The sequence below is a fragment of the Oreochromis aureus genome, linkage group 19 (assembly GCF_013358895.1).
Source record: "Oreochromis aureus strain Israel breed Guangdong linkage group 19, ZZ_aureus, whole genome shotgun sequence".
Lineage (NCBI taxonomy): Eukaryota > Metazoa > Chordata > Actinopteri > Cichliformes > Cichlidae > Oreochromis > Oreochromis aureus.
In genome coordinates this window covers 12358069-12378669 of record NC_052960.1, presented here as the reverse complement: position 1 = coordinate 12378669, position 20601 = coordinate 12358069, and the positions used below count along the sequence as shown (strand labels likewise).

General features: G+C 41.1%; 2 protein-coding genes across 4 annotated transcripts in view; one reads left to right on the top strand and one right to left on the bottom strand.

The window, feature by feature from the left end:
* The window catches only part of slc25a21 (solute carrier family 25 member 21), a 94348-nt gene that overhangs the window by 160 nt on the left and 73587 nt on the right, over positions 1-20601 (bottom strand). For 2 of the 3 annotated variants that reach the window (XM_031727070.2, XM_031727072.2), the window contains exons 5-10: positions 20308-20367; positions 17479-17586; positions 17205-17369; positions 15421-15602; positions 13860-13912; positions 10774-13461 (exon numbers count right to left, since the gene is read on the bottom strand). In XM_031727070.2, the coding sequence (XP_031582930.1) occupies positions 13400-13461; positions 13860-13912; positions 15421-15602; positions 17205-17369; positions 17479-17586; positions 20308-20367 (630 nt within the window). In that variant the 3' untranslated portion in view covers positions 10774-13399. Of the gene's footprint in view, positions 1-10773; positions 13462-13859; positions 13913-15420; positions 15603-17204; positions 17370-17478; positions 17587-20307; positions 20368-20601 lie in introns of those variants that run through there. The other variant, XM_031727071.2, reaches the window with a different exon arrangement.
* Positions 8-8942, top strand: pax9 (paired box 9). The gene is given in 4 exon segments (XM_031727075.2): positions 8-887; positions 1468-2082; positions 4104-4243; positions 7900-8942. Coding segments are annotated over 4 exon segments (1014 nt in total). The 5' UTR covers positions 8-883; the 3' UTR covers positions 8155-8942.

Sequence of the window (20601 nt, the reverse complement as noted above, 5' to 3'; positions counted from 1 at the left end):
AGAAGAAGAAGAAAAGAAATACTTGGGTGACAAATAAGAAAAAAAGGTATGATAACCTTCAAGTGCAATGAGATACAATTTACAAACATCAACCAGCCAATTACATTACAGAAAAGCAATCATTCATTTCCTGCCATTTCCTTAATGATGCCATTTAAAAGCTTGAGATGAAAGTTAGTGTGGCGGAGCATAAAGCCACACAAAGTCGGGTCTTTGGAGGTGAACTTGTATTTTATTTTGAAAGGCAACTAATTATTATAAAAACAGCTGCATAAAATAAAACTGGTTACTGCTGGGCTCGAAAATGCACACATTTATGGGGTTTCCCCCCTACAAATAAATTCACATGATATTTCGGTTGGTGTTTCCTTGTTATGCTCACAAATAGGAACCCGTTTATCATCTTTTTTTGGTATCTTCACATCATTGTTGAAAGAGTGAAGACGTGATCCCGTACGGATACTGGATTGCACTCAACCTGCCTCAAAAACAAAGCCATTCATGGTGGCATGTCCCCGTTTTTTTGGATAGCAGGACGAGTGGGACCCGGGTGTGTGGGTGACACTCTGAAGTTGTCATGACAAACTTCTGGGCCAATGATAATTTAGGTCTGTGCAAACTCGAAGGCAAATGGGAGGGTCCGATCCAATCAGCGGGGGGAGAACCCTCGGAAGCCCAGCCTCCTGATTTCAACAGATTGAAATGTAAGCCTGTTTCCAGCGCCGTCAGGAAACAGATCGAGAATTTTGTCTCTCTTGTTCCTTATCGCGCAAGAAGATTTTCTTGGACGCGATTTTAGACAGTGGACACGCTGGACGCGGAGCAGGATCCACGCAGGAGGCACAAAGCGGACACCGTATTCTTCATTTGCGGCTTTAACACGATGGGTGAGTTCAGTGTGTATCGCTTTTTTGTTTCTTGACAGGGATGCAGCGATCGGTGCAACTTCTTAAAGCAAGGTGGGGGAAATTTAGCGAGATATTGTCTGTGGTGTTTTGACGGATTAGTTTAGTCTTTAATCCAGTTGAAATAAAACAGGACGATGAATTATTATGTGGAGGTTACGCACGAATTTTGGCACTTCCCACCGGACATCGGTGTGAAATCTACCCTGCATGAACGACAGCTATCAGCGATCACTTGACACAGTTGATGCATAACTTCAGTTGTTTAGTGGGAGTGAAAACTTTGCTGAAAAAAAAATTCAAGTTTAAAATCAAGTGCAAATGTGAGAAGGTAGATTTTTCCCCCGTCGTATACAAATAACAAAACTTGAAATATGTTGACTGAGACACAAATAAACTATCAGCATATCTGCTGAAATTCATATCTGTAATATAAGCATATATTATTTAAATATTCCCGGATTATAAATAAGGGGTCGTTAGCAGTGTGGAGGGCCTTGGGTTGGTTACCTAATCGCTGTCTCACTGTTGTGCCCTTCTGTGTGTTTGTTTTTGACACCAGAGCCTGCCTTCGGTGAAGTGAACCAACTCGGTGGTGTTTTCGTAAACGGCAGGCCGCTCCCCAACGCCATCCGGCTCAGGATAGTGGAGCTGGCCCAACTCGGGATTCGACCCTGTGACATCAGCAGGCAGTTGCGCGTGTCCCACGGCTGTGTCAGCAAGATCCTGGCTCGCTACAACGAGACCGGCTCCATCCTCCCGGGGGCAATCGGAGGCAGCAAGCCGCGGGTCACCACACCCACCGTTGTCAAACACATACGGACATACAAGCAGAGAGACCCGGGGATTTTTGCCTGGGAGATCCGGGACAGGCTACTCGCTGACGGGGTTTGCGACAAGTTCAACCTGCCCTCCGTCAGCTCCATCAGTCGGATCCTCCGAAACAAGATTGGGAATCTTTCCCAGCAGAGCCAGTATGAGTCGGGCAAGCAGGCGCCCCATCCACCGCCACAACCAACGTTACCCTACAACCACTTATACTCATACCCGACGTCCAAAGTGCCCACTCCCCCCGGCATGCCCACCCTTCCCGGACACATGGCCATGCACAGGATATGGCCTTCCTCGCACTCTGTAACTGATATTCTGGGGATACGGTCTATTACAGAGCAACAAAGTAAGCATGGCTACATGGAGGGCGGTTACATTTGTTTATTGCACCACATATAACCAACTTTTGAAGGGGTTTTGCGCGCAAGAGTGCGAATGTGTGTATGTGTGTGTGTGTGTGTGTGTGTATTTGGAATAAAACCGGCACTTGTGTTTTTTTTTCTCCCTTTGAGTTAGTGTAATTGTTTTTATAGGCATCCAAAAGTAACTATTGGAACGTTATAAACCCACAGGCCCTTTTTGGAGAGAGAAAGCTTAAATGCCATTTGACCTGCCTGCTGATATTGATTTTAAAGGGAGGCAGGTTAGTTCAGAAACAGATGGTCCAGCTTGCAAGAATAATTAAGAGGCGGATGTGGAATATTAGAGGGACAGCGGAGGGAAAGGCGGCGAGACGAAGTGTATCAAAATGAGGTGTGCTGAATGTTTGCCATGACTTGGAGCGAGTCGTTTTGTGCAGAACTGTGCATTTAGCGGTTTGCCCGATTCAGGCCTCAAATAAGTATCTCGCATTAGAATGCGTTTTCTGCTGCGTGGGTTGTGTTTTGTCCACATGCAGGTAGGCCCAGATAACAAAACCGCAATTGTTTTGGAAACAGTGAAACAGGATCCAGCATAAATCAGTGCTAATGGTCGGCTCGGTGGTGTGAGAGGGCTTCTTCTAAGAGCTTGTTTTCCAGTGGCAGGAAGGGAAGTGTTGTCAGTCCATTGCCGCAATCCTGTTGCTGTCAGGATTCAAGGCTGCCATGCAGAAACACGCCCCGGCCTCTTCCACTTCCACCGCCATGCAAAGCTTCACTCGAGCAATCTAAATAACATAAATGTAAAGCAGATATCCACGAAAGCTCACGGGGTGGGGGTGGGGGAGAGAAACAGTGTTTTGAAAGGCTGCCTTTATAAACAATTTATGCATTTCTAAATTATTAGCAGATGCTTGTGGCAGGTTTTTGAACGCTGAGTTGAAGTGTTTAGTACATTTAGTGAAGTGAGAGATTTGCAACATAATTTTTTAAATGGGTTTGGAATTAATGGAAATGATAGGAAATAAAATAAAATAAAACACGTGCACGACTAAAAATGTAAAATATTAGTGACTTTGTCTAGGGTAGTTTTTATTTTTACGCACACGGACAACACATTCAAAACTCCCGAGGGTTGATAAAGTAGCAGAGTGTTATAATCTTAATATGTGCAGCACGCAGTTTGTTTAAAGCTCTTTGTCGAAATTGTTGTGATTGCTTCTCTCACAGTAAACAACGGGGAATCTATGTAGTGTGCCCATCATGCACAAGAAGGAGAAGGTGAAAGTCAACTCAATTTGTCTCCGACAGCGAGACAATTTGGGGTTGTTTTTTTTTCTAATATCCTTGACCCAGAGAGAGGGAGTCGCTTTAGCCATAACTTAAAAAAAAAAAGATAAAAAAAAATATACTACATTTAGTCCCATCGATTCTGAGCACATTTTCTTTACGGCCAATAAAATAAATAAATACATAATTAAATGAATACATTAAAAATATGACAGATAATTTCACCTTGGTGTTAGGTGCACATTCACAACCCCAAAGAAAAATATAAATTTACGACAAAAGGGAATTATCAGGCAAAAGAGACTTTTCCCAAAGTTTTATTTTCAGAAGAGATTATCTCAATTATCAATTATCTCAATTTCAGACATTTGGAAAATTTAATACAGAGTCTAGGTTTCATACACTTGAAACTCGGCTGAAATACAGTACATCAGATAATACAAACATAATTGTTTAATTGCTCAAGGAAACATTTAAAGAAGCATTACGCACAGGAAAGACCTTCAACCTACGTGCTACTCATGCCTAAACTGACAAATAATAAGTTCAGAATGTCACAGGGTTTATTGTCTTGTGCAGCCTGGCTAACCTGCGGTTAACGGATGCATGAATCACAGCAGCGGCCTTTGCCGGTCTTTTTTTTCCCCTAACCTTAGCAAAAATCTCCTCCTGACCTCCCTCTCTTCTCTTCTCTCTTTCTCTTTTGCCCCCCTCCCAGTTAGTGACAGTCCATCCTTTCCCAGCACCAAACTAGAAGAATGGAGCGCTATTAACAGGACTAATTTCCCACCAGCAAGCTCTCCACTAGTCAGTGGCGTGGATAAGGCGCATTTAGAACCTGAGGCAAAATACACACAGGTAAAAAAGTGGAAATCTCAATTTTTAATTTTTTTTTGTTTGTTTTTTAATCAGGAGTACAGAAAGAGCGAAGAGAGTGTAGGCTATTAATCTACTTGCAGACTTGAGTATTCTTCTATTTTAACAGTTAGCATGGAAACTTCCCCTTTCACAGCATTAATGCGCTCCTTCTGCTGGCTGGGGTGCATTTTTATTTCTCTCTCTCTTCTCTTTTTTTATTCTGGCTTTACAAGGGGCAGTTCGTTTAGGCCCTGCTGCTTGGTCAGTGCTTTTACGGATGATTACAGAGCAGATTATTTAACAATTAGCACAGCAAAGGGGGTTTAAATAGCCTAGTTATTATTAACTTTTAGGATTTTGAAAATTAAGTGTAGCGTGCTTCACACTCGAGACAATGGCTGGACCCCTGAATAAGAGCCAGTTGCCGCCTGTTTTCGTTTTCCTGGTAAATTATACAGTATTTGAATTGGCTGGTTTTAATGCTGTAGCCCAGTCACCGACAACCATCATCCCGTCATTTGTCTGTGAGTTTTAAAGTAGGCTTTGGGATACTGTTGTGTCCTTAATAGCAGTCCTGCAGCCCTAAGCGTCCGGTGCATTCGTTATTTTGCTGGAGCGGTTAAGTCCACGCTTAAAAAGCCTACTCAAACATACAACAGTCAAAAATTAATACACGAATCGTTACTGACTTTCATGCAACTTAAGATGTTTTTCGTTTTATTTCCTAATGTTATGTAGCTTTAATAAAATTTACATGACCAAACTCAATAGGCTGCAAGTCTGAAAGTGATTGGTTAGATTTTGATTCAGCTTTATCTCCGCTCTTCTATCTAAAACTAACGCAGGCCTACATAGCAGGCCTTTAATTTCATTTCCCCCCCAAATCACGCTTGTGTGCGCGCATGCTTTCCTTGTCTTCTTTTATTTTGAAAGGGCTTGTGATTCTGGTCACTGACAGAAAACGTTTCCATGCACATCATTTATTTTGCTACTTTATCATGGGGGACTTTTCATTCTCATTATGCAGGGAAAAAAAAAAGATTGAACCGATGCTGGAAGATTAGGAGCGCTCAAAGTGGACGCACACTAACTGTCTGAGCGGTTAGCCAAGCAGCTATACAAAAACAGAAGTGAGCCATTAAATGCAGAAAATAACAACTCTATAAATTACACAGTTTATTGCATGAAAAACAAAGAATGGCGAAGCAAGAACTGTTCCACCAAAACACTGAGGATTAAAATGTGCCCCTATCACTCCGATTTTATACATGCAGACTCTGCAGCCTGCTAAGATCTAATGTGACTTTAGACTTTGTTAAATTTGTGTTTGTCAGAAAGACTTAGACTCGGGGAAAGTGCGCGGTCTTGCCAGGATCGTGTTCAAACAAGATGGCTAAAAAACTTTCTATCCATCAAACTACAAATCACTTTTTTACCACCGGTTTCAAAGCACGATTTTTCTTGCAGCAGCAGGGAACTTTTCGTTTTTTGGTTTTCTTTTTTAATTTTTCTAAAGGTTGACTTTCAGTTAAGAAAACTAACCAAAGCTGGCCAATGAAAACCTTTGACGGCTTTATATTTCTGACAAATTTCCTAACACCTATTTTTCCATAAGGACCAAGACCGCGGCTAGAAACCTTTGGCCTCTGCTCTGAAGGCAAAGCGGGCAGATGCACCCATGAGACCCGTTTGTGCTTCTCTGCAAGATAGAGAGCATCATTAACACAGATTAAGGTTAAATCACGAACCGCGGCTCGGAGTTAATGCAAAAGTGTTTTAAAAACGCTTGAAAGAGGTGAAATGTTTAACAAAACATAGCCTACATATTATATATATATCTAAAATATTTATTTAAAATTTGCACTCTCTAGAAATTTAACAAAAAAATCACAAATGTCCCGAAGTTTAGTTCAAAGTATTTATTTAAAAAATAAATACAGGGATTAGAGCAGCAGTAAATTCGCTAAAGTTGGTATATTTTGTCGCATAATCGACCAAATACACCAAGTGTTTTATTTATTTTTTAAGTACTATTCATAACAATGAAACACTTTAATGTTATTATTATTAATATGAATTTAAAACTTTTTAATAGAAATGTTAAAGTAAGTAAAGTAATGTGATTACAGTTGAAAAATGTTTTATATATACGGACGGCGGAGGATGAAAGAACAGGTCCGCCTAATAAATTATACAATCAGATACAAGATCAGTCCCATAAATTCGCCCTTTGTATACTCGTTTGATTTTGTTGACTTTGTGTCAGACAGGTGTTGATTCAACTATGTGGTCATTCCTGAGGCTGCAGTTAGTGGTGTTCTTGCAGTAGTCAGTTGCATAAAACTGAAAGGGAGTTTCTTTTCTTTTCTCTCTCTATATATACTATATATCTATGTCTATGTTATATATCTATACCTATAGATAGATATTGCCATGAGCCGAATGTGTGTCTGTATGTATAAGTATACTAGGTGCAAACACTGGGCTGTGTGTAATATATGATGTTTTTCAAGAGTGGAAATGTGTTAATTTTGGGGAAACTGTTTAATTACATTTGTTGTTTTAAATTGGAAAAAAACAACAATAATATAACGGGCTGTCTGTACAGGACTTAATGAAATACATTTCAGTATATTTGAGTGAAGTTATGATACAAAACACCCACATACTCATACACACATGGTCAGACACCCACAAACAACTGCCCCAGACACCCACAGCCACCCAGTACAGACCCACAGACACCTGCAGGCCCAGGCACACACACACACACACACACACACACACACACACACACACACACACACACACACACACACACACACACACACACACACACACACAGTTTTTTCTCTGTACTTATGTTTTTATAATCACCGCAAATGCCAGTTAGGAAGATAATTTTTCATATCTCTTTTAAGATAGTTGCCAGTGACTTTGTCAGTCAAGCAAGTCTATGAAAATAAGTCAGAGGAACAGAAAAGATCCCAGTTGTATAGGAATAATTCTCAGTAGTCCGGGACCACCCAGGAACAGAAATTCTGCCTCCCTGCTGAAATGCTTTGGTGAATTCCTCAAGTTAAGTCCTGTCGCTGTGCCAGAGAAGCAAAGCCCATTCCTGGTTCGAACCATGATATTTCCCCTCTGCGTGCCTTTTCACTCTCGGCCTGTCATGACATCCGTTAAGTGCCGCCCCCAACCAGCCTGTCTCCCATCATATGGCGCAGTTTATCAACAACACTGGTGCAATGTCCACTTTTGAGTAGAAAACAAGCTCCATATAGTGCACGTATGCTTCCCGAAACTGGGAAAATATTTATTTTCATGTGGTAGCTGTGAAGTTAGAATTAAGCTCTCTGCTGTTTATAATTCAACCAACATCACTTTCACTTTCTTCTACAGCTTGCCCCAGTTTTTTTTTTTCCTTTTCTAATTACAGCAGCTGCTTGTGTGTGTTTCCCTGGGATGGGCTGAAATTTCTTGAACTTATTACAGTCACTATTTAGGAAAATGTCTGTGGCAAACAATTTCTTTTTGATCATTTTTTAGAAAAGGAAAATGACTAATGATGAAATGAGTTATTAGTGACTTTTTAAACCTATAATTACGAGGCTCTTATCTTAATCTTATTTTCCCCTTTCTTCTTTTAATCCCAGACGCCGAATGGCTTGCCCACAGTGAACAGCTATGTCACAGCACCCAGCATCCCTCCCTACCACCCTCCCACCCAAGTGTCACCCTACATGGGGTACAGCGCCACCACGTCGGCCTATGTGACCGGACCCACGTGGCAGCCAGCCAGTGGCAATGCTCTATCTCCCCACAGCTGTGACATCGCCACCCCGCTGGCCTTCAAGAGCATGTGAGCCAACCGTGACGCCATCCACCCAGTCGCCGCCTCGGCGCTGTGAAGTCAACTCCACAGACTGATGGGAGAAAGAGGCGTGGGAGGGGGTGAAGGGGAGTAGGTTGGGTGAGACACGGAGAGGACATTCAACTCCAAGTCTGTCCGTGGTGGCAATTGTTTTCCACTCCCACTGCCACCTTTCTATGAAGGACTCGGCCCCAGGACTCATATTTGCGCCACTGGGTATATGATGCCCCTCCGAGCTAAGCGCAGTCAGACCAAAGACACACGACGAATAAAAAGCCTGTCAGTTTTTACAGCAAATGTGTTGTCTAAAAGTACTTGCAGGACAGGTGTTCCAAAGACTGACATATGACTGCTACACCATCCATCAACATAATTCCTCTCAGATTCTTTACTGCACATCTGCAAATGTCTCTGGGCAAAATGGGGTAATGTATAACTTCATGAATACAGAATCAAAGAAAAGGGAAAAAAAACTTTACATTAGTGTTTCAGGGTGCTTAATAATAATAATAATAATAATTGCTATTGTTTTTTTATGTTTGTATGCTTTTTGTTTATGATTTGATAAAAGTAACTGTGTTATGGAGCGTTGTTTTCCACTTCTCTAAAAGTGTAGCCTATGCAAGAGCTTCAAAGGGAAGTTTATTTATTAGATTAAGGTACGTTGAATGAAGTGCAATTAGTCTTACAGAAAGCATGGAAATCTCCACGCACATTTAGACAGAATTGGCATTGGGCACATTGGAGTCTAGAGCATTAACATAATTAATTGTCAAATGTTGCACAATGAAATTGAATGTATCTTATTAAATTGTTTGGCTTTTATTGGTCTTCGTGGAGTTTTCTGGCAGTTTGGGGATTCCTCAACACTTATTATTCCGAGAACAGAAAACAAGTGCACCATCACAGCTAAAAATATTTCATCTCTTTTTCTTCAAGCTATTCTAGACTCAGGGCATTGTGGCCTACTGGCCTGTTTTACATGAGCAGGAAACTGCTTTCCATAAAAGAAAAAAAAAAGAAAGACGTGTGCACGCTGACAAGGCCTGTATTTTCTATTACCATGCGTCATGGCTCACTAGGAAACTTCATCAGAAATGCTTTGGGAGCACGAGTGTTTGCGACCACTTGAAGCAATTCTTTGAAAGTCCTTTGGCCATTAAAAATGGGTACATGTCTTCTCACCTCATTACATTTAATGCGGTCCTTTCTGTAATCATAAAAAATTATACCTGTGCATTAGAGTGACAAAAACACAATTTGAGTAATTTGGGTTCGCACTATTTTAACGGATTATTCCCATAAAAAATTATAAATAAAATATAAAACACAAATGAATAAAATGTGCAAAACAAGAGAAACTTGGACATTTCCGAAAAAAAAGTCAAAATGCAGTGTATATTTATACTTTCAAACATATAATATTAATTCCAGTAAAGCCCTGCTGTCTTTAAAAAAATAATAATAACAGCCTAATGCCATGCATTACAATTTTCAACCATTTTAAGTCATAGAAATTTTTTCATATGGTTTTGTGGGAAAAATATTAAATAAAAATATCAGTTTTTCATACAAATTTGAGATCTGTGTGCCGAAGAGTCCTAGACTCCTGGGGTCAGGTGGAGTCCATGTACATTGAGAGAGCCACAAATAGGCTCATTGGCCTGCGGTTTCCAAGGTCATCAGACATGTGACCCAAACACGAACCTCCAGCAGCCACATAAAGGGCCAAATAGGGCTGTCAGGGCCAACTCAACGTGTTCATTACAAAGGAAAAGCACACAGGCCATCTGACAAATGACATGTTTGCAAAATGATGCAAAAATACTTTCTGAAAGTGTAGAGGGGGGAGTGTAGTGTAATAAATTATGAGTCTGGCAAGCCCTGTCTAGCCCTGCAGTGGAAACCACAGATTTACACAAACTGGGCTTTAGTTGAAGTTGTAGATTGATAACTTGATATAGGTGCTTACCCAGCTCTTTCGCATAGCATTACCTGCTGCCGATGGTTCAGTAGTTGCGTGGCTCAGTTTTTCTTTCCCTCCCGCGATACAGCATAAACATCCTCTGCACGTGACAGTGTCAACAGTCCTCCCCATGCAGGAGCTGATTTGACTTGGAAAGCAGTCTTCCCCGCATCCAGTGGTCACGGACCGTTGCTCAGGGATCGTAGTGTTTCTTTGACCGTATGTGAACCACATCACAGAGACGTGATCTTCACTCACTGTACCAGCCAGCCATCACGGCCACCCTTTTACCATCCACCATCCATCATGAACGGCAAATGATAGTTAACTCTCTGAGTGGCATGAAAGAGTCGTTACACGCTCTGTTCTTTACCTCAGCCGACACACAACAAGGCCAAACAACTTTTCCTTTCAACTAAGCTACATGAACTGCACACAGCCTTGTTAGTCTAGTCTGACTCACAGAACAAAATTAAAATGTGGTTGTCTTAATTGACAACAGTATTCAAAAAACAGGAACAGTGTGTTTTCTAGACAGGAGGAAGCTTCTCGAAAGCCTAACAATCCCTGCTCTTGTAGTTTAATGTTGGTCAGCTTTATGGAAAGAGAGGTCTAAAAGGCGTACTCAAAAAAAAAATAATAAGGGCAGACACGTGTTTACAATTAATTAAGTTGAGTCTGACTTCAGTGTCATATGGTTATCTTTACTTCTCCGCATGCAATTAGAAGCAAGACAGCCATTTACAGAGTAACACAGAGCAGAGAAAGTAATACCGGCTGAATACAGGACTTCATGCGTGCTTCTGCTCAATGAACACTTTTAAAAGCAGCTGACAACAGCCAGAATGTTTTCTTAATGTCTTAAAACAACAACAGTGAGGAGACAGGTGAGCAAAATGGAAAAAAATAAGTGCCGTGTTTTTAAAAATCACGTCTGGTGCCGTGTCTTTGTGTGTGTATATGCATGGCTGACTGCTTTTTACCTACAGTGTAAATTGCAGACATTTTAATATACTAATCATTAACCACATTTGCACTGAGAAAGGCAGGTAGAGCCATGCCCAAGTTGCAGCCCTGTCAAAGCGGAGCCACTGAATTGAGATGTTACAGATGAGGGTGGGAAAATCCATATAAAGGGCACAAAGAAAATGAAGTGAGGGAGATTTTGCTGTGCAAGATTTATGATTATTGCAGTGTGCAGGGAATTCATGGTAAAGTTGCACAAGCTTTTAAAATACAGATACAGATTCAGAACTCCATTACATAAAGGACAGGTTAAGCGCTTACAATTCCATCAGTCTGCAAGCCGCAGTTGTTAGTCTCTCACCGCGGGCCCCTGGGCAAAAACCAGGAGCCGTTCCATTTTGGCAGAGTGTGACTCCCACATTAATGATGACTGTCAAATGCCAACGTGGCTCACTATACCAGCTACCAGATGAAGTTAAGATGAGTCTCTTAGAAAAGCCACTACGCCTAAGGCTGTGCAACAGGTGTGTGTGTATATGTGTTTTTGAATATTTGTATAAGAAACAGACTGAGAGAGAGAGAGAGAGAAAGAGAATGTGTGTGGTAACCCCCTCGATTCCTGCAGCCACATTTGAATTTCTTGGGGCTTGTTATTTTAGCTTGCACTAAATGTTCAAGCGCTGACTACCCGCCAGAGAGAGAAAGACTGACACTAAGTTGGCTACGAAGCGCTCAGATGACAATAAGGAGAGTGATGAAGTGGCAAACTGTAGAAAGGGGATATTCTTATATCGATGCCAAGATGAAACGGTCCCAGTTAAGACAAAAACAACAACACGAATCTACTGTTACAGAACACGCAACGCACAATTATACAGTGACGAAAGTGTGGGTTTCATTTTTGCTTTTTATTTGTTACCAATACATGCAAGAACTGTCCAGTTGTTGTTTTTGTTTTGGGTTTTTTTTTATCAGGAAGGAAAATCCACCCAACGTTTTATCAATAAAACCTTGAAAACATATAAAACTCTGATTTTTTTTTGGAGGTACATTAAAAACAGAACAACCCCATTGAATACTGTCCATTTTCATGGTGCAGGGTTAATGTTGACAGTGGCATGCTGCAAGCCAAACCTTCATATTTTCCATAACATGAGCAACTAACTTGACAAAGCCAGAAAATGATTTTATTGAAAAAACTGAACTGCATGTTAAATTTAAAAAAAAACGACAACAACGTGGAAAACAGGAAGCTCCCAAAGATGTTGACAATTTTGTGACTGATTGTCTCAGGGAGGACGGTTCGCCCCCAGCATCCAGTATAATTATGGAACGACATCAAAAGAGACTTTGCGATGCCATCGGCTTCTGGTGCCACGTTTGATCCGTGTATTAAGAACAAACCGGCAAAACCATATGCATTAAAAAGTTTTGCAATAAGCTTTCATAATGTCAGTGTTCTTGTTAGACATTAAAACACTATTGCTGATAAGGCTCAGTAGTACATGGATGAAGATAGGTCTAATGAAAAAGCAGACTTGCAAGGAATCCTCCAAAAGCTGCAGTAGCACTGGGAGCTGTACTTTGCTGCACAATGAGGTGACCTTGAAGGCTGCTGAATTTAAATTTAAATATGATTTCTACTGTTTTAAAGGCACTGTGTTTGAATTTCCTGATTGCACCTTGCATTTGCATTTATGAATACATATAACATAAGAAGATGAATAAGTATAGATATTATGATGTGATAAAATAGGAGACTGGAGATGGATCGTTGTACAAACTCATCTTAAATGAGGATATGTGTTCAAGTATAGCTGTAAATAGACAGAAATCAGGATAATCATAAACATGCCTTCACTGTATTTTTGGTGTTTTATGTCATTTGAACACATTTCAAGTATTTCTATATAAATAGAGTTCATATTCTGAAGCGTTCAACTCAGTCTGCTTTGTCTTTGTCTATTTAATCTGTGATTGGTGCACCAAACCAGTGAGATGAGCACAAAAAAGAAGAAAAACATGAGAACTACAACCAGTGAAATGTGAAAAACACTATGTTAATGGATGACTTCATTAGTAACACTGATTTGTCAGTGATTTTAAACTCAATGAAGACTATTTTCAGGTATTAGAACAGTTCCCTCAGACTCAAAATGTGTTGTAGCAATCTGAATATGGGAAACGAAAGCTGCATTTTAAAACATAATATAATGCTGATTTGGTATTTTGAGTTTTTTTGTATTTAAGATAAAAAAAATCTAATTTATTCTGATATGACTCTGATCAGGTAACAATACTTGCAATAAGGCACAGTTCATAAGGCACCATTGTGGGCTTCCCTGTTTTGTTACCAGTTTCTCTGCAGCCACTCAGACACATATTCATAGACCAACAGCATTACTGCTCCACCTGTGAGAGAATATAAGAGAAGTCACCGTTGTGAATTTGATTTTCAGAGGCTTTACTTCCCCAGTGAGTTTCTTAGAGCAGGAAAATACGAGAAGCTTGTGGCACTTGTTTACAAAGGAGGTGGACGGTATATCTAGCTCACTGTATTTCCATTTAAAGCTTATTATTGGGGAATATTATGTAAATACTGTTCCTTGGAATCTTCTGAGAAGGAAATAGTGTTTGCTACGGCCTTATTTCACTGGAAGCACTGCATGCAAAGTTGAAATGCTAATATGCTTAAGGGAAGGCTTTTTCTAGCTTAATCTCTCTTTTCAGCCGTCTTATCTGCTGCAACAGGAAAGCTGTGAGGATGACAATGATTTCAATATTAACACGAGGAATATTTTTTTTCTTACCTGGTCCAAGCCTCATTATCTTGGGAACCAATCCCTTGTATAGTGCCAAATACCTGCAAAGAAAGGAAAGAAAAGCTGTAAGGTGTTAATGTGCAAAGATTTTAGCTAGAATCCAGAAAATGTAAATCGTTTCAGTTTGCGTAATGGCTGTGCTGCGATGGAGTTGAAATGTAAATTAGTGCAAATGGAGTGGTGGCGTGTAAATTTTAGACTGCACATAAGTACTTCTCATGTGTCCTACTTCATATGTCAAATCCAGCACAACTCAGACGCAAGTTTTAAACCTCTGACATCACTCCATTTATTAAATATCATTTTAGATGCTTTGCAGATCTGGGTTCAAAGAAAGCCAAAGTAAGTGAACTCTTGTGTATTATAATCTATTCTCATTTGATCCAAAAAAGAAATTCAGAAGCTGCCCAGCAATACATGAATCAAGCCCCAGCTTTATTAGATGTAATGTATGCAATGCATCAATACTTACAGTTCGCTATTATAATAAGCAAGTTCTGAATAGAGTCATTTTTACATAATAAATCTATTTATTTTTGGAAGTTTTTGACTGATCTGTGTCCTTCCATATGCTGGTTGTATACATGTGCCTGTGCTCCTGCTTGTGAATGCATGAATGAGTAAACATGCGAGAGCCTGTCTGTCTGTGAGTCTGTCTGCTGTGCTGCCTGTCTGTCACTCCATCAGGTATATAGGGTCCAGCGGCCAGCGCTACCGAGTACCTGCTCCTTAATGCATTCAAGGTGATCAGTGGCTGCCCGCCTCCGCCTCGTGCTCCCTGTCCCGCTCCCTGCCCCCGCCACTGATGGCGTTAATAAGGCTCGACCCACTTCCTCCCTGGCCCTCTGTCTGATTAGATTGACCCGTGGAGCGCCGTGCGGCTCGTTAGGGTCTGCTTAACGACGTCTCCCATAGGGACCACTAATTAGCTGGGACTGTGTTGTGTTAGAGAAGGGGACTGGATGTGGCGGATGGGGCACCATCCATGCACCCCTGCAACGACAACATTTCAGTGCCATTCTTGCAACAACCTCTATACTAACAACATCCACTAACTACAAACATATCGCTGGCCCTTGTCTAGTGGAGCAGCATGGGGGAAAGTGGAAAGCCTGAGGCAATTGCTAGCATAACATACATCTTTCCTTGAAGCTTCCATTTAGAGCTGTCATTCTTTGAGGCATGAAAATATGTTAACATTTACTAAACAACTGACAGACTGCAGAAATGTATGATCGTACTCATGGGGAATACAGCCCAGAATCTAACATCATTATTTAGTTTCCATTCATTGGATCACAGTTTTGCATGAAGCTATTCATGCATTTTTGCTGTATTTAGTGTAGGAAACTCACTCCACACAATCAAACCCTGCTAACTTGTAGCTCCAGCTGGTACATTTATCTTCTCTGACAGCCAGTTTGGCAGATAACCAACTATCGACTGCTAACAAAACAGACAAAGTGGCTCATTAATTCTTGAATGAATCAGCATTCCAGCTTTTGTCCCGAACATCCCCTGTTTTTCTCCTCCCCAGATTTGTCCATACCCCTCTTCGCGGTACACTAGTGCCATGGTCTGGAAGCAGGTGCGGTACTTGATCTCTCCTGGCACTGGCTGGGGGCCCTGGATCCGGCTCTTGGCTACATCGAAGGGAATATTCACACAGGAGGAGATGGTCCCAGACAACAGGCCGATGGTAAACTTGCGCAGGAACTCTAGGGTAGGGTCCTGAAAAAGGAGGAGATAAAATTAGGTACGCCTTTTTAAGGGTGACACTTATATTTTTAAAGTGTGAACCACAGGGTTAAATTTGGTCCCATAAAACATAAACAGCAAATAGAGCCTTTGGAAATAAAAAAGAAAGTAGTGACAGGGAGTTGACAAAGTCAGCACTGAGACATTATGTGTCTACGTCTATGAGCGAAAGTGGGGGAGAGCATGAGGGGACTTGTGCATATGATTGCAAAGCTTGCATGAAAGCCCTGATCATTTTATGGTAGCGGGGGGCAGATTAGTGCTTCCTGACTGCAGTGCTGCATTCTGATTGGCTGAGCAGAAGCACATGTTCACCGGGGAGCCAAGACGGAGGATTTATAAACAGGGTTCATGCAGGCAGACTGGGGAGGCATATGGGGACAATTTGGGTAATTGGGCTGTGACTCGGCACAGGGGTATTACTGTACCAAAGAAGCCCAGACTCAGAGAGCTCTGACAGCTAATTGGCCAGGATATTTTTACAAATGACAGCAGCCTCTCTGGTCCAGGCCTTTCTCAAGCGGCTGGACACCCTGAGAGCCGTGGTAAATCAACAGCTAATCCCACTTTTTCTATTTTTTTCAAGTGGGATGTGGAGAAGGGGGCAACGTAGCTGTGGCCTAAGTACACCCATCAACCCACTTCCTAACAGCCTTAAGCAAACATCTCCTCACACATTCACTTGTGAATGATGGCAGTGTGCTATCTGCCTCCTCTGTTAGTCAAAAGGCCACATGAGAGAAACCTGGACTCGGCAGTCTGAATTTGACTACAGACAAGTTTGAGTTGCAAGCTCATTGCTCATGTTGCTGACACAAGGCCTTTGAAGAAACACCACTATCAGCTCAGCCTGTGAATTGCACAACGTCCACAATATTTCTGCTTTTGCTGTCTCGACAATGGCCACTGTTAGCATCTAACAAACAGGATCGCTCCATCAATGTGCATCGAGACGGATAATTCCCAAAAAGCAACTGCCACAATCTAAGAAGGGAGCTATTTGAGTCATCCAGCCACATAATTATCATTCACAGAAGATGACCACTTGGTTCTCTGTACATCATGCGTCATTGGAAAAATGTTGAAAATTTAGCAGAGCCTGGCCTCCCACTGTAACCTCCTCTTGAAAATAGTACAGTTGTCTGCTTCCAATTAGTTCATTGGAGTTAATCTAATGCTCCAGTTTGCACATGTGGAACTGGCGTATGGTAACGTTTCCATTAAACAAAATTAACTTTTGTTTGGGCCATCAGGAACTGCCGGATGTGTAATCTGAAACTTTGAGGATGTTATGAAGAGCAAACAGAAGAGGTATTAGTGGGGCTGATCTTACAAGTCCTCTCTGATTTTTGCTTCCTTCCCTCCATGCCAGTCAGGCTAACTAATCATACTGTTAAACATATTTGGTATTTCCCTGTGGCAAGGTTGTTGGCACACATGCATATCACATAGCCTATGGTTAGCAAAAAAACTAGGTGTAGTCAAGGTTACCAATGTCAAAGCAAGGTTAAAGTGGTTTGGAAAAAAAAACAAAACAAGTAAGTGTGTGATCATAGATTATGATTGGCATATTACCGGGCTGGTAGGAATAGCGTCCTTGACATTGAAGTAGAAGCCAAAGTAGATCATGTTGAAAACTCCATGGCGCCCCAGTGTTGATGTTAATCCTTTATTAAGGCCCCTCAGTCCAAAGCCGTCTGACTTAATTATCCATCTTGCTTGGGCAAAAGAGGAGGGCTGCTGTATTGGAAAGATTGAATTCAAAAGAAACATGTGAGCAGATTTCTACAGAAAGATGTGTAGATTACCAGTATTTTACACATTATGACAATATTTTATTCCAGTCAACCTCTTTGAAGGAATCCCTGTTGGCCTGGAGACTGACTTTCACCACCTCGAATGGATTGATCACCAAAGCCTCAGTCAAGCCAGAACCAAGCCCTGCTGCAGACAGCGCCTAAAGGGGATTTGGATGTGATTTAGGACTCAGAATGTGGAGATAATGTTTGGGTAGAGACAGAGCAAAATAGATAAACTGATGAAGACAATGAAGAGTGACAACGTGTCCGGGTTACAAGAGCTGCTGTTGCTATTTCATTTCCAGAAATCCGTTCTCTGAGTCTTTTTGTCTTGTCTAAAATATGTATTCGTCACAGCCGTCATTGTTACTTCTTGACAAATGCTTTAAGACACCTGTGTTTATCATCAGACAAAATGCCAGATGACAGATGGGAATGAGAGGAAGGTGAGTAGAAAGTAGGAATGTGAGCAAAGTAACAAACTTGCACTGAAGAAGCCAAAAAATTATCTTCTGCTTTAATTCATCTCATCACAATCAACATGCACTAATGTAGCACCGATTTTATACAACTGGCTGTTGCAACACTGCATGTACTTACATTGGTCTGTCTATTTCTGCATCTAAGTGTGTGTGTACATGTGTGCGTGCGTGCGTGCTCAGAGCGAGGCGTAATGGGAACATGTCAAGAACGTGTCTATAGCTCATTAGTCTTCCTGCCTCTTTATCCTGCTGTCAGAGCCCCGGGACCCATCCTCTCAGACATGCCTCGCGATGTTTACACAGCCAGCCAGCCACGTTTTAATTCCTTATTTGTATTATTACTGTGTGTGTCCTCATTAATCAGAGTGAAGGCATTCAGCTGTGCCATGCTGAATAGGGGGGGAAGAGAGAGCGCCATTCAGAACCAATCTGTAATTCACTTGCACTAATGACCTGATGTGATTACAGTGCTTGATATGCGAGGGCCTCTGGGGGAAATGGGGTTAGAGGCACTTGAGGAAGAGGAAGGGGTGGAAAGAAGATAGTCAGAAGGAGGCATAAGAAGAGTGGGAAGAGGGCATGATGAATGGGACAGGTAAACATTACTCCAGAAATGGCTGTAAAAACAAGCTGAGGATATTCCCCACGCTGGGGCGGCTTTGACACTGAGCTACAGGTAAGCCATCCATCATGGCTGACACTTGGCTGCCACCTGAATAGGTGGTGTGCGGTGACCACACCCCACCAATACAAATCTTTCTAGCTTAAAACTCTGACTCAATATAACAGAAAACCAATTACTCAAGAAGGATGAAACCTCTTCTTACCTCATGGCCTGTGGTGTAACCAGTCTCCAGAATTAACAACCGCCAAGCAAACATATAGGAAAGTTGGTTTTAAAGTACTGTGTTAAGTATTAGACTATTTTGGCTCTACTTCCAAACATCGGGGTTTGAAAGAAGTGGTGACTATGAAGTTTTGAGGGTTCATTTTGACTTTAAGAGGCATAAAATAACGTGATTCAAGTTAACTAAATGGGAATTTGAAATTTTAATATTGATTTTTAACTGACATTTGTCTGAATTGGGATTAGTTGCTGTTGGACATGCAGTTGAGGTCAGGTAAACGATATTATCTGATCAGCTGTCTCAGTTGTTATGAATCCAACTTTTAGATCGCTGGCATGTCACAAACTTTGCTGGACTCCTCTTGCTGTTTTAAATTGTAAGGTCTGACTTCCCACATAGCTGAGCTTATTTAAAAATGACTGAATCTTACAGCAGACAGGTAGTATTGTTACCGCCATAGCTTTTTCTACTTGTTTTACATTCACTGTAGAATTGCAAAGTGATTTTTCGTTTTTGTCACTAGTGAAGGGGCACACTCATTTTGTTTGAATAAGCATTAATCAAATTGTCAATGGACAAACCAGACCGCAGATTCCAGGATTATACCGAGTGCAAGCACTATGATTGCTGTTGTGACTCCAGGTTACAGATTTGGGTTGTCTTCTATATTAACACAACATACAGCATGGGTAAAACGCAGCACCTGCCCAACGTTAAGTCTGCACCGTAGTCTTATGGTAACTGTTATGCAACATTTAGCTCCTTCCTATCCTCAATTAAAAAAAAAAAAAAAATCTGAATAGATTCTCACACAGTGTGAGTCAATGAAATGAAAACAAAGCAATTATTACTTGTGTAATAAAAAAAAAGCCTTCTAATAAGCTGCCAGTTATACTGGATTAACACATACGTAGCAGCACCGACAAACGCTTGTAGTTTTTGTGGCCGCTCTGTTGCTGGGAATGAAGCTCATAAAAGCAAAGGTTCAGCCAGAGACATGGAGTCATTAGTGCCACACTGATCACAGCTGATGACAAGCTGATGTCCCAAACTGAGTGCCAACTACATATAAATGCTGCTTCATACATTTAAATGCTAAACTGAGGTGAAAGTGGAACATTCAGGGTTTGTTTCAGAAGTTCTGAAAATGACATTGACAGCTACATAAATGACTAAATGTGTGCTGAATTGCTCGCACTATGCCAACAGTGTTAATTTAAGCTCTGGAAATCATTTCATGTTTATCTTGTCCAATGTGTGACCAAGATAAAAAACTCAAAATGAGTAAGAATTTCCCTTCTAAACGTATCCCTGCATTACTAAAGGTTTTACATGAAACAGCACTGAAAATGAAATGTTAACAACGACATTTACATTTTTATTAATTCATTTGCCTGGCAAAATTATTCTTGGCATTTGTCTTTGTTTTAAAAGCCTTTGGCAGGTGAGCTGTTTTTATACTCTGAAACATTATTCCAAGTCCTGTGTGCGTGTGTATTTATTTTTTCAAGTGAGAGTGTATTCAGGTGTCCCTGGATGGAAGACTCACCACACCGGGAGACAAAGGGGTCAAATTCAGCAACTTCTTGTACTGCTCAAAGGTGAAAAACTGCAGTGGGAAAGATCGGGATAAAAGCGCTGTCAGAAAGTGACATCTGTGCACACATACACACCCACATATGGTGTACATAAAGAAAGCTACCTTAAAAACACACAATAGGAAAGGGGAAACTATATGAAGATTGCATGTATTTAGTAAACGAACATGAAATGACGTTGCGCTTTGAATTTTAGACCTTGATCTTTGTGAAAAGACAAAAGTCTCAAAAGGAGACAGATCCAC